This window comes from Myxocyprinus asiaticus, chromosome 21 (genome assembly GCF_019703515.2).
Source record: "Myxocyprinus asiaticus isolate MX2 ecotype Aquarium Trade chromosome 21, UBuf_Myxa_2, whole genome shotgun sequence".
In the NCBI taxonomy this organism is placed as follows: Eukaryota; Metazoa; Chordata; class Actinopteri; order Cypriniformes; family Catostomidae; genus Myxocyprinus; species Myxocyprinus asiaticus.
Window position 1 is genome coordinate 2550434 of NC_059364.1, and position 14617 is coordinate 2565050.

The 14617-nt window shown below is 37.7% G+C and overlaps 1 protein-coding gene across 2 annotated transcripts; it reads left to right on the top strand.

Annotated features, from left to right (window-relative positions):
* Positions 1-1303: 1303 nt before the first annotated feature.
* cacul1 (CDK2 associated cullin domain 1) lies at positions 1304-13002 on the top strand. Of its 2 annotated transcripts, XM_051647978.1 has the most exons (8): positions 1304-1637; positions 3424-3550; positions 3722-3824; positions 4496-4591; positions 4708-4810; positions 4928-5017; positions 10433-10571; positions 10656-13000. In XM_051647978.1, exons 1-8 carry the CDS (start codon positions 1436-1438, stop codon positions 10693-10695), a joined length of 900 nt encoding a protein of 299 aa, XP_051503938.1. In that variant the 5' UTR covers positions 1304-1435; the 3' UTR covers positions 10696-13000. The 2 variants fall into 2 exon arrangements, with proteins under 2 accessions (XP_051503938.1, XP_051503939.1); XM_051647979.1 differs by lacking the exon at positions 4928-5017 and having other exon boundaries at positions 10656-13002.
* Positions 13003-14617: the final 1615 nt, after the last annotated feature.

Here is a 14617-nt window from a genome sequence, read left to right on the forward strand (position 1 = left end):
ATTTATATAGCTAACTAACACTGAACTGCCTGTTCAAAAATAAAATTAATAATAATAATTAATTGTATTTATTTATCACACATTATACATTTGCACATATACAGTGAAATTCTTTTTTTTTCACATATCCCAGCTAAGCTGGGGTCAGAGTGAAGGGTCAGTTTTTGCATCATATATTTTTTCTGTTCTAAGTAAAATAAATAGTAGATCAAGCAAGCTGCAAAAAAATTAAACTTAAGACTAATTAAGTTTGATAATACATGCGTAAAAGGATAACATAATGCTTTTTTAAATATCTACGTATTTAGTGTTTACTAGGCTAGAAGCGAATTCTGTTAGATTCTGTCATGTTGCAGTTAGTTTTTGTATTTTGACATCAGCAAAGTATTTCAAACATCTCTTTCATAATGTGTGCAATTAACATTTTATACAACGAAAATTTATAATGGTTCTGTGCATCAAAGATATCTTTTTTGGGGGTCTGGGTAGCTCAGCATGTCGTGAGTTCAAATCCAGGGCGTGCTGAGTGACTCCAGCCAGGTCTCCTAAGCAACCAAATTGGCCCGGTTGCTAGGGAGGGTAGAGTCACATGGGGTAACCTCCTCGTGGTCGCTATAATGTGGTTCTCGCTCTCAGTGGGGTGCATGGTGAGTTGTGCGTGGATGATGCGGAGAATAGCATGAAGGTCTCCGCGGTAACGCACTCAACAAGCCACATGATAAGATGCGCGGACTGATGGTCTCAGACGCGGAGGCAACTGAGATTTGTCCTCCGCCACCCAGATTGAGGCGAGTCACTACGCCACCACGAGGACTTAGAGCGCATTGGGAAGTGGGCATGCCGAATTTGGGAGAAAATTAAAAAAATATATCTTTTTTTTCTATTTTGACTGAATGCGGACTTTTATTTTGACGTGAACTCTAATTTTGACATGAACTCTTATTTTGACATGGGCTTTTATTTTGACGTGAACTTTTTTTTACATGATTTTGACATGTGGGCTTTTATTTTGACGTGAAATATTATTTTGACATTTGAACTCTTATTTTGACATGTGGGCTTTTATTTTGACATGTTAACTTATTTTGACATGTGAACTTTTATTTTGACGTGGGCTTTTATTTTGATGTGGGCTTTTATTTTGACATGTAAACTCTTATTTTGACATGACAACTCTTATTTTGACATGTGGGCTTTTATTTTGACATGTGAACTCTTTGTTTGACATGTGAACTCTTATGTTGGCATGAGGGCTTTTATTTTGATATGCCATCACACATCCGCCATTTTTGCGGAAGTCCGGTTTGCGTCTCACTTCGGAGTGTCAACAAAACAAACTGGAGTGAGATCGAAGTAAACATGCGCCGATACTCGATCAACTGAAGCCGATTTGATCTGTCATGGACTGTTGAAGTTCCCTCAGCGCGGCAGTGAGATGGAGGAGATGGAGGAGGATGTTTCAGATCTGTTTGATGATCATAATCATAATTCTCACGCTCATGTTGTGAGTGTGTTTACACCTGCGCAGGTGTGTGTTGATTCATCAGACTCCTGCAGTGACACCTGTGAATCTGACAGCTCACCTGCAGCCGCTTCTAATGGCGCCGCACTGCTGCTCAACTCTGCTTCAAAGTTCCGTAAGTTACTAATATAACTTACATAAAGTACTACGGTGATACCACAGTACTGAATGATTAACGCGTTTACATACCGTGGTATTTATATCGTATGCTGTTACTACTAAAAATGTACTTGTGGTGGTACTATATCCCAAGGGTTAAGTTTCATTCATATGAGGGTCTCATTAAAACTGAATTGGAAACTTTTTACCAGACCTTGTCAGTGTTTATTTTCGGAACTTTTCAAATGACTTTTATATATAGATTTACTGTTGAGCACCCATTTGAAAAATGCAATTGTTTACATGTTTAAAACTACGATCATCTAAACAATGAGTGAAGTAAACATAAATAATTTCAATATTTATTGTGTGAAAATGATTTTATCAATTTATCTAAAAGTCCGTCCCACAGTTGTGACGTCATTTCAACCGCACCAAACGATTTTGCCACTAATCATTTTTTTTTCTCCAAAAGTTAGTATTTTTATTGGGCCTCATTTCCATGGATGCACCAATAAAAAACAACTTTGCCCAATACCGATTTGATATTTTCCCACTTACCTTATTTTGTCATCAAATCACTGTTTTACTTTGGAATTATGCTTTAAAAATGTACAAAAGCATTATTACTGTTCAAACAATAAATAAGTTCTATTGAACATCTGTTGAACACATGACAATGAAAGATACAAACATACAAAAAAATAACTAAATATGATAACGTGATGATCGATGTGAAAAAGGTTATTTTGTACTTCTAAAACATTTTGCACTTCTGTTTTTGCAGTTCAAAACAACAAAACTCACATTTGACATGTTTGTACTGTATATGATAGAGTATTCATACTATACATGCATATGTTGGAAATTCCACGGAAAAGTCCATCACATTGTGGAAAAATACAAAGTTTAAAGCAAAGCACCCTTTAACTTGAGAATGAGAAAGAATAAAAATTAAATATTATATGCCAACCCTCCTACATATTGTGGCTATTATTACTTCTGGATTGTGCATTTGAGTTTTTACAAAGTGTGTTACTAATTAATTATAAATAAACCGATGTTTTTCATATCTGCGTTTTCATGCTTATAACCGAAAACCGACGGTTTCAATTTGGTCAATAATTGTATGTAATTGTATTATTTTCTAATTGTCAGTTTTTGTATTTTTTTTTTTTAGATTAATTTTTGATAGATATACGTGCCGGGTCTCTAAAGGCCCAAATATGTGTTTGGTGAAATTCCCATGCGTTTAAGGATTGAACACAATACAGAATTTGAGATGTGCTTGAAATTATTTTTCATGACTTGAATGACATAAATCTCCTGTGATGTATGTACATACACTGTTGGACATTGATAGTAGACGAATAAAATAAAAAATAGTGAAAACATGGTGGTATCATGATCAGAGGCGGACTGGGAAGAGAAATCGGCCTGATTTTAAATAAAAACCATCCCAAAAGTTGTTGTGTGGGGTGGGGGTTCACCGGGAAAAGTCCCAGTTCTCCCTATGGCTAGTCTGCCCCTGATAATGGTACTAGATGTATATAAAAAAAAAAAAACATGGTAATACAATAGCATTTTTATTTTGTCGGCATACTTTGTTGTAAGGGATGTACAAAAAATTGTATTACCATTGTACATTGTGAAAATAAAAACATGGTATTATAATGGTACATGCCCAAAACCATGATATTACCATTGTACATGTCCAGTAAGCCTTGGTATTACCATGGTACGTGTGCAGAAACGTCTGCTTCTGTTTGTCTGATACTGAATGTGTTTGTTTGTGTATGTAGTTATGAATGCAATGACAGCAGAAGATTACAGGACAATATACTGGCCAAAACTAGAGCGAGCCATTGAACATCTGCTGACTCAAAGCCCGATGGACCACATCTCCATCTCATATGAACAGATCTACAGGTCAGTGTTTACATTTCAACGCTTCAGTAGATTTAGTTTTGTTTTGAGTACCAATAAGAAGAGTTCCCAGAGTACCAAAACGCCTTTGGTGACAACACGTTCAAAATAATGCTCCTTTATTGACACGCTTACATTTGTCGGTGAAACGTTTCGTTTTTTCCTCGTTTGCAGTCACGTTTATAAGTGTGTGTGCCAACAACATTCAGAACTGCTCTACAGTGACTTGATATGGAAGATCACATCTCATCTAGAACACGTCTCTTCAGAGCTGCAGGTCAGTGCAACATCTTATTTTTTAGATCACTTATTAGGAATAGCATTGTTGTAGTGACAGTTTTAGAAGACAAAAATGTTTACTGTTGTGTCGAAATGTGATTTTTATCAAGAAATATAAATAAAACATGCTTTGAGTGTAGGGACTAAAAATCCAGAAGTATTACTAAACAATGCAAAGTATTAAAAATAAATGATCTCAGGGGGGTCTGGGTATCTCAGCGAGTAAAGACACTGACTATCACCCCTGGAGTCACGAGTTCGAATCCAGGGTGTGCTGAGTGACTCCAGCCAGGTCTCCTAAGCAACCAAATTGGCCTGCTTGCTAGGGAGTGTAGATTCACATGGGGTAACCTCCTCGTGGTCGCTATAATGTGGTTCTCGCTCTCGGTGGGGCGCGTGGTGAGTTGTGCATGGATGCCGCGGAGAATAGCGTGAAGCCTCCACACGTGCTACGTCTCCGCGGTAACGCACTCAACAAGCCACGTGATAAGATGCGTGGATTGACGGTCTCAGACGCGGAGGCAACTGAGATTCGTCCTCCACCACCCGGATTGAGGCGAGTCACTACACCACCACGAGGACTTAGAGCGTATTGGGAATTGGGCATTCCAAATTGGGGAGAAAATAAAAATGGATAAATAAATAAATGACCTCTCTCCTTCTCTGAAGGCCAGTCCACCTGAAAGTTTAATTGAAAACTTCAACGTTGCTCTGACGCAGTACACTGCTGCGCTACACTGCATCGTTCCAGTGTTCATCTATATGGTACACAAACACACAGTCTGTGTTTTTAAATGTCATTTTCTAAATAACACATTTCCATTTTTCTCTGTTTAAATAGTGTATTGATTCATCTGAATTTTACCATCATTCTGCTGCAGAATAAATTCTACATTGAGACTAAGCTGAACAGAGACCTGCGGGATGATCTTATGAAGCTCTTCTCAGAGCATGTAGCCGAGAAACACGTCAGCACATTACTGCGTGAGTGGCAATCATTTTATGGCAATATTACTGTGTTTCTAAAATAAAAAATGGAACTTTCTGTCACTTTGACTGTTTGATAGGACTCAACTCAAGTGTTTCTTTTTTCTAAATCAGCTCTTCTTAAAAAAGCTCATTCCATGCCATTTCAAGTCAAACCGTCAACTATGGCGAGTGTTGTGAGAGGCCTTTACACCCTCCGACCAGGTGAGATAGAAATATCTCTGTGCACTATTGTAGGTTTTCTTTATCCTCCTGAAACCCGAGTGTGACTGCTGTGTGCATTTTCCATTTCCCTTTTTGATTTGTAACTAGTAGCACCTAATAAACATGCAATATATATATATATTTCTAGACCAAATAGTTTTCTTAAAATGTATGTCCACATATGTGGACAGCGGGACTAAATAATACCAAGCTATAGAAAGTCAGAGTTTTCTTTCATCAAACTGTTTATTATGTGTCCAGGAGTGTTGATTACTCATGTTTTTGAGACGTTACAGACATTACATCAGAAATTAGCATAATTAATTCTGATTTAAAGTAATGTCCAGCATCATCCAATCACTGTCAACCATGTTAAAATAAAATGATACATTATAAATTCTGAATCTATGTACTGATTATCATTGTCACATGTCTGTCAAACATGTTGAGTGATCCAAACATCATCTGCAGCCTGAAACTGAACTTTTGATCAGATTTTAGGAGTGAATGCACTTAACTGCATAGAGAGCTATAGGATGCTCCCTTGCTCCCTATTTAGTGCATTACTTAACCTCCAGTGTGCTGTCTGTCTGCACTGGTCTCAGAACAGTTTGAAATGCACCTTATTTTCATCCTAACTCCATATAAAGCCTCTGAAAGCAACATTTTCTAGCTTTTGGATGAACCCATTCATTCTCTATGTGATAATACACAGTAAATATAGGATTTGTAATAAAAACCTTGTGCTATTGTACACATTAGTGTACACTGTGTTTAGCAGCGTAGCGTTTCGCGATAAATGGCTCAAATTTAAAAAATGGCATATCATATGAAACTAGAGACTCTAATCTTTTGACTCAAATAGGCTTCAGTGTATAAACTTAATCAGGTTTTTTACCAGATGTAGTTTTGTTGGCACTCTCCCAAAGACAAACTCCGCTGTTGTTTGGTCACATGACTCCTTCTGTCTTCTGAACTGAGATCAGTCAGTTTTAATGAATTTAAATAATGCACTGTATACCGAAGCCAAAATTCAACGTCCACGCATGTGTACGCGGGGTCGCGCAAGGTTTAAAAAAGTACTGTGGCAGGCCATGGTGCAGTGATGCCATGGTTAATTTTCTTTTGGGTGATTACTAAATCAACATTTTAACTTAATAGCTGAATATTATGCTACATGAATCAACAGAAAGTGCATTTCAAACTTAACTTTATTCAACATTCGAATGCTGTACATCACTATAGAAGGAACCTTGCTATTAAAATTGACATGAGAAGGGATGTTGTTTAATCATACGCTGAAATCCCTCAACTTCATCAATGGAGTAGGGCAACATGTTTGAAAATGAACAACCCAGTCACTTTAGTTATTGTTTCATGTCTGTCAGAATTAGCACTGAGTGTCTGCTTAAAAACAGAAGGGAGTTTGTACTGTTTTGGGCTCAACTGCAGCTCTGTGTGCTGTTATAATCGACTGCAAATCCAAAATGTTCCCCGACAGGAGACCTGAATGACGCAGGAGGTTTGACATAGTCTATTTGACGCTGTGTTTTCTTCACCAAACTGTATGCTTCAGATGCGTCATTAGACTTGAGATTGAAACAGATTTAAAAATGCTGTAAATGTATTGTTCATTGTTAATGTTGTTAACTTATGTTAACAAATGGAACCTTATTAAAAAAAAATGTTACGACATAAAAAATTTTTTTTTAATGTAATCCCATTTTTTCCCAAATTTGGAATGCCCAATTCCCACTACTTAGTAGGTCCTCGTGGTGGCGCGGTTTCTCACCTCAATCTGGGTGGTGGAGGACAAGTCTCAGTTGTTTCCGCTTCTGAGACCGTCAATTCGCGCATCTTATCACGTGACTCGTTGTGCATGACACCGCGGAGACTCACAGCATGTGGAGGCTCATGCTACCTCTCCGCGATCCACGCACAACTTACCACACGCCCCATTGAGAGCGAGAACCACTAATCGCGACCACAAGGGGGTTACTCCATGTGACTCTACCCTCCCTAGCAACCGGGCCAATTTGGTTGCTTAGGAGACCTGGCTGGAGTCACTCAGCACGCCCTGGATTCTAACTCGCGACTCCAGAGGTGGTAGTCAGCGTCAATACTCGCTGAGCTGGGGGCCTGGGTAGCTCAGTGGTAAAATACGCTGACTACCACCCCTGGAGTTCGCTAGTTCGAATCCCAGGACGTGCTGAGTGACTCCAGCCAGGTCTCCTAAGCAACCAAATTGGCCCGGTTGCTAGGGAGGGTAGAGTCACATGGGGTAACCTCCTCGTGGTCGCTATAATGTGGTTTGTTCTCGGTGGGGCACATGGTGAGTTGAGTGTGGTTGCCGCGGTGGATGGCGTGAAGCCTCCACATGCGCTATGTCTCCGTGGCAACGCGCTCAACAAGCCACGTGATAAGATGCGCGGGTTGACTGTCTCAGACGCGGAGGCAACTGGGATTCGTCCTCCGCCACCCGGACTGAGGCGAGTCACTACGCCACCACGAGGACTTGGAGCGCATTGGGAATTGGGCATTCCAAATTGGGAGAAAAAGGGGAAAAATCCAAAACAAATAAATAAATAAAATAAAATACTCGCTGAGCTACCCAGGCCCCACAACATATTTTTTTTAATTAAATAATAAATGAACCCGACATTATAGATATAGAAACACAATGGAGCTAAAGCCACAAGTCTAACAATGTTCTAAGTTTTATGAAACATTTTCCAAGACCATGTCATGTGATTATGGCCACTTATAGCGCCATGAATGCAGAATGTAAACATGACAAATTACACATCATCGACTGCATATATCTAGAGACTATTTAGCTCGAAACGGAGCACTGGCATTAAAATAAATGGGAGACATTGGAACAGCCAATATGGCGGATGTACAAAAGGAAGTCCCACCTTACAGGTAAAAGAGCCAATCACCTTTTAGATACAGACATCGCCTGTCAGTCAACTTGAAAATGCGCATTTGCACAGTGCTGGGTAGATTACTTCTGAATTTTAATCAGGTACTTATTACAACTTACATGACAAAAATTGCAGTCAGTAAAGTAATCTCACAGATTACATTTTTGGGGTAATCTAATCCAATAACTCTTATTTGATGTCACTTGCATTTGAGTAGGATAATCTTTTACCATTTTCCCATTAAAATACAAAGAGCAATGAAAATATATTCCATTGTTTATTGCTAACCAATGCCATCCATGTGTGGTAAGAGATCAGACCTGTTATATTTTAGAATCAATGTCACATAAACGGCCTCAAAGTTATCACTAAAGCAAAAGTGCATTCATTTATATTTTTGAAGCCAAGTACAAAAGCAGTAAACAAAACTAAATCTATTTTAATGCCGCTAATGCATTTGGATTACATTGTGAATATGCAATGGCGTGTATTAGGGCATTCTGATGCATTTAATGGACATAACCATTCCAATCACATAGCGTCACATGGTTATATTATACACAGAGTGATAATTCAAATAATAATTCAGATGTGTTTGTCAGGAGTTAGGTTCAGAAAGTTTAGTAAACATGCAAACATACCTTTTTTAAATTTGAAGTTGAATCCTTTGCAGTTGACAGGATATTAACCTTTGTAAGGCAGAGTTTACATTGCACAGTTTTTGCCCCGTCACCTTAAATGTGAAATTATCTCTGTACATTTAGTTGTCATATGCTGATTTTGACCGTTCCATCTTCACCTGGCTAATGACGAATATCAGGTCTGTGTGTAGACTCTCCCTCTCTTCCGGAAACACTCAAAAAGTTACCGAACGGATATCTGTAGTCTGATTTAGAGTGAAACATTTAAGATTTAGTGATTAATAAATTATGAACAATTTACTGCCATTGCCTAATTAACATGTAATCATGTAATCCATAAAAAGTAACTGTAGTCCGATTATGAGTATTTTAAAATGGAATTTAATCCAATTACAAGTACTTGATTTTTTTTGTAATCTGATTACATAATCCATATTACATGTAATCTGTTACTACCCAGCACGGCATGTGCATTATCTGCGTGAAAAATAGTGTTTTTTTAGCGTGATTTGAGCTAAAAAAACAAAAAAGCAAAATTTCTGATACTATTGTTGTCAGGTTTTACTGCTAATTTAAAATATGTTTTTTGATTGTAATTTTAACCAACCGTTTTGGAGATTTCAGTCTTTCCCCACTCAAGTAGATAGAAGCTGTACATTTATGCTGCTGCTTTACATAGAAATCCCAGCAAGAAAAAAATAACTGTCAAAATATTAATAACTACAGCCTTGACAAACACAAAACAGGTATCGTTTGAAAGCTTAGAAGCTCTACTTTCAGATGCATGTAGACATTATGACCAAAACTGAACAAGTGCTTTGAAATTTGCAGATAAATCAGAAGTGTTACGTTTTGATCATTTAAAAAAAATTTGCACTGTACATATTATTGCAATCAGTAAAAACATCAAACTCATCAAATAGTCATGTGTCATATGTTGTTGGAAAGCTCTCAAAGAGTGAAATACAACCAGTCAATTTGTTTTACTCACAGACAAAAATATAGCGAGTAATAGCAAAGTATATGTCTTTGACAATTATGTTGGTGTTGCTTGTATGCCACGTTTTCGCTTATAATTTCACAAAAAATAAACAGAATATAAAATGTCATGACTTAGAGGAGGTGATTATCTTTCAAATGAGCCCACACACAAGATAAGCAGATCATTCGATAATCCATATGAAGCACAATGTTACATATGGCCACCAGGAGATGGCGCCAAATACATGACACAGACTCGATGACACAAATGGCACAGAATGAAACTCATTCTGTGAAATCTCATTACTAAAATCATGTCTGCATGCTATGCAAACCTTTAGTCATTGTTGTGTTTGCATGTGTAATTAGTTCTTATGTACAATTATTATGTTTTATTTGTTTGGAGAGGCTTTTGGACACTATGATAAATTATTTTATTAATGCTATAACTTTTGATTGCTTTGTCATATCAACATTTTTCTCAGATACAGTTGACATGATTTGAAACAAAACAAAACAGATTTTCTGAGCTACCTTATTTACACCAGAGATATATATAATGTCAAATAAGAAAAAAGTAAATTTTTGGCTAAGAAAATTTGTGATTTTTCCACAATTTCTTAGGCTGAGAGTCTCAGAATCTTTCATAATCTATATCATTAAAAAGTGTGAAAAGTTTTCTTTACAATGATACCAAACACTTGACCCTCCTCTTTTTTTTTTTTTCTCGAGTTATAAACCTTTAATTTTGGGCATGCCACTGAAACAGGAAATCTTCAAAAACACCTTCAGAGCTTAATGATTTAATCAAGATATATGAGCCAATTGAGATCAGCATGTCTGTTATTTTGTTTCTATCCTTCTAGATTGGGTGGCTCTCGCTCCAGCTCTGTTTTCTAGATTCATTCCTCAGATCGATCCTCCTGCTCTTGAATCTCATCTCCCATATTACGCTGCTCAAGACAAGAAACTGCAAATGGAGCTCTCACAGAACGGCTTCTCCAGGTAATGCTGCACATGATCTTAAAATGACATCTGTAAATCACGCTACATCAGGTGACTGACTTCAGCTATCCTCTTGTTTTGCAGAGGAGACCAGTCGCGAAAGCGAGCGAGCGAAGAATCGTGACAGTGAAGTGGATTTTTACACTACTTCAGTTATGCTGAAAGACTCGAACACAAACACGCCTCCTGATTTGTGTCTGTGATTTCCAGTCAAGCTCACCGACAAGCTGCTGTGATTTAAAGGAATGGTTCATCCCAAAAATGAAAATTCTGTCATCATTTACTCATCTTCATGTTGTTCATCTTCATCTGCATGACTTTGTCTCTTCTGTGGAGCACAAAAGGAGATGTTGGGCAGAATATACACGCTGCTATTTTCCATAAAATGAAAGTGAAAAGGGACTAGGGCCGTCAAGCGTCAAAAAGAAAGAAAAAGCACAATAAAATTACAATAAAAGTAGTCCATATGACACGACTCGTGCACTGTATTCCAAGTCTCTTAAAGCCATATGTAATGTTGATGGAGGGAAAGATTTTCAATGCATAATGACTTGCAATCTGGACTAACATTTTGGAAAGAACAGCATAAATATCTCCTTTTATGTTTGACGGAAGAAAGAAAAGAATGAGGGTGAATAAATAATGGTCATATTTTTATTTTTGGATGGACTGTTCCTTTAAGCCCATGTAAACTATTAAAAATTCACATCTGAAATTGCATTGACAGAAAACTTTGTCTGATACAGAGACGCTTCGCATCGATTCACTTCTACAATCCTTCGGGAATTCTCTGTTATTTTGAGAATTTGCAAAAGCATTACAAAACTACACAGACAAGATCATCACTATTGCCTTCCTCATTTCTCAGTTTAAGCATTTGGATGGCACACCCAGATATACAGGAAATAGATCTGTCAATATTTCCTTTGCACAAAAACCATTGTGTCTCAAGGCTGATTTTTCAAATAGATGGGCTGTTATACCTTTCTACTCCGAGTACATTTTCCTATCTTGTGAATCGTGTGGGTTTAAAATGAATGGTGTGATATCTTGGTAATGCTCTTTTAAGGTTACAATAACGTTGGTGCTGGATCCAGGATTTCGTATCGAATAATGGACGAGGTATTACAATTTCGGGTTCACTACTGAAGAAAAGAGGTTCATTTTTCTCAACTTTAGTTAACACAGTTTTAACCAGTTTTATTCAGCACTCTACTATTTTACCTAATAATGACGTGCCTTTGGTTATTTACCTTTCGTCCTTGCAGTGAAATGTTATATGTTAGTAAATTAATCTTGTAACATGACAACAGCAACTGTGGATCTGATGTATTTTTCTTTGCACATGCTAAGACGACCCGGTATGCTGCGTTTGGGAAAACAAAACTAGTCCTAATCGAGTCTGGAACGAGGATAGCTCATGTGAAAACAGCATAGATAAAAGTATTCTAGGCAGAATACAAAGGGCTGCTAATAAGTTATCTGGTATTAAAGATAACACTGAAATTACAAGGGGTAATAATATTTGAATGTACATTACGTACAAATCTGTTAAGCATGAAATGATGCTTGTTAATGACTTGGAAAATTGATTTGAAAAGTGTTACCCATGAAAGGAAGCACAAAGAATTAATTAGCATACCATCAGTGTTACTGAACAATTCCAGTGTAGTTTTGCTTGTATAACTAATGTCTACCTTTCGATATGTTTATTCTTTTTCAAGGCATATTCTATAAAACCTCATTACAAAACATGTTGTACTAAATAAGTGAAATGCCAAACAGAAAATAAACAGTGACCATCAAACATAATCGTACTACTTACTACTTTTTATTTTATTGTACATTCTCCTTTTAGATTAGAATTTTGAGAAAAAATTAAATGAACGTTTCTCTATTGTCTGCACATAAAATGATTATTATTTTTAGTTTACATGATTTCCCTCCAAAATTCTAATTACGTTATCAGGGATCCCAAGCGTCCTGGAAAACCTGGAATTTTGCAATGCTGTTTTCCAGTCAAGGAAAAGTCATGCAAAATGAGAAAGATACTTAAATGTTCTGGAAAATTATTATTTGTCCTGGAAAATATTTTAGTGTAATGAAACTGTCTGACTGTGTCACTAACAAGGTTTGTGTTACATGTACAAAAGCATAGTAACGATCGAGACTCGGGATAGGTGTCAAAAACACAAGTTTGTATCGTTTCGTCACTGCCCGCGACTGCGCATTGGGAAACAACATTAACGGTTGACTTTCACAAATGAAGCCCTGTCATGTACATTCAATGACGATGGTTGGACTGCTGATTTTTTTAACAAATGCATTCACACCCTGTGGTGGTAGCGTGGTGATGCTGCCTTTACACCTCGTGACGTGATTGAATTTTTAATAATTCAACGTTCAGAGTCCGCTTATACCGCGGTTACCACACGTAGGGCCCTATGAGTTCTGTAAATATACAGGTGCATCTCGATAAATTAGAATGTCGTGGAAAAGTTCATTTATTTTAGTAATTCAACTCAAATTGTGAAACTCGTGTATTAAATAAATTCAATGCACACAGACTGAAGTAGTTTAAGTCTTTGGTTCTTTTAATTGTGATGATTTTGGCTCACATTTAACAAAAACCCACCAATTCACTATCTCAAAAAATTAGAATATGGTGACATGCCAATCAGCTAATCAACTCAAAACACCTGCAAAGGTTTCCTGAGCCTTCAAAATGGTCTCTCAGTTTGGTTCACTAGGCTACACAATCATGGGGAAGACTGCTGATCTGACAGTTGTCCAGAAGACAATCATTGACACCCTTCACAAGGAGGGTAAGCCACAAACATTCATTGCCAAAGAAGCTGGCTGTTCACAGAGTGCTGTATCCAAGCATGTTAACAGAAAGTTGAGTGGAAGGAAAAAGTGTGGAAGAAAAAGATGCACAACCAACCAAGAGAACCGCAGCCTTATGATTGTCAAGCAAAATCGATTCAAGAATTTGGGTGAACTTCACAAGGAATGGACTGAGGCTGGGGTCAAGGCATCAAGAGCCACCACACACAGACGTGTCAAGGAATTTGGCTACAGTTGTCGTATTCCTCTTGTTATGCCACTCCTGGCGTCTTACCTGGGCTAAGGAGAAGAAGAACTGGACTGTTGCCCAGTGGTCCAAAGTCCTCTTTTCAGATGAGAGCAAGTTTTGTATTTCATTTGGAAACCAAGGTCCTAGAGTCTGGAGGAAGGGTGGAGAAGCTCATAGCCCAAGTTGCTTGAAGTCCAGTGTTAAGTTTCCACAGTCTGTGATGATTTGGGGTGCAGTGTCATCTGCTGGTGTTGGTCCATTGTGTTTTTTGAAAACCAAAGTCACTGCACCCTTTACCAAGAAATTTTGGAGCACTTCATGCTTCCTTCTGCTGACCAGCTTTTTAAAGATGCTGATTTCATTTTCCAGCAGGATTTGGCACCTGCCCACACTGCCAAAAGCACCAAAAGTTGGTTAAATGACCATGATGTTGGTGTGCTTGACTGGCCAGCAAACTCACCAGACCTGAACCCCATAGAGAATCTATGGGGTATTGTCAAGAGGAAAATGAGAAACAAGAGACCAAAAAATGCAGATGAGCTGAAGGCCACTGTCAAAGAGACCTGGGCTTCCATACCACCTCAGCAGTGCCACAAACTGATCACCTCCATGCCACGCCGAATTGAGGCAGTAATTAAAGCAAAAGGAGCCCCTACCAAGTATTGAGTACATATACAGTAAATGAACATACTTTCCAGAAGGCCAACAATTCACTAAAAATGTTTTTTTTATTGGTCTTATGATGTATTCTAATTTTTTGAGATAGTGAATTGGTGGGTTTTTGTTAAATGTGAGCCAAAATCATCACAATTAAAAGAACCAAAGACTTAAACTACTTCAGTCTGTGTGCATTGAATTTATTTAATACACGAGTTTCACAGTTTGAGTTGAATTACTGAAATAAATGAACTTTTCCACGACATTCTAATTTATTGAGATGCACCTGTATAATCTGCATGTGCTGCACACT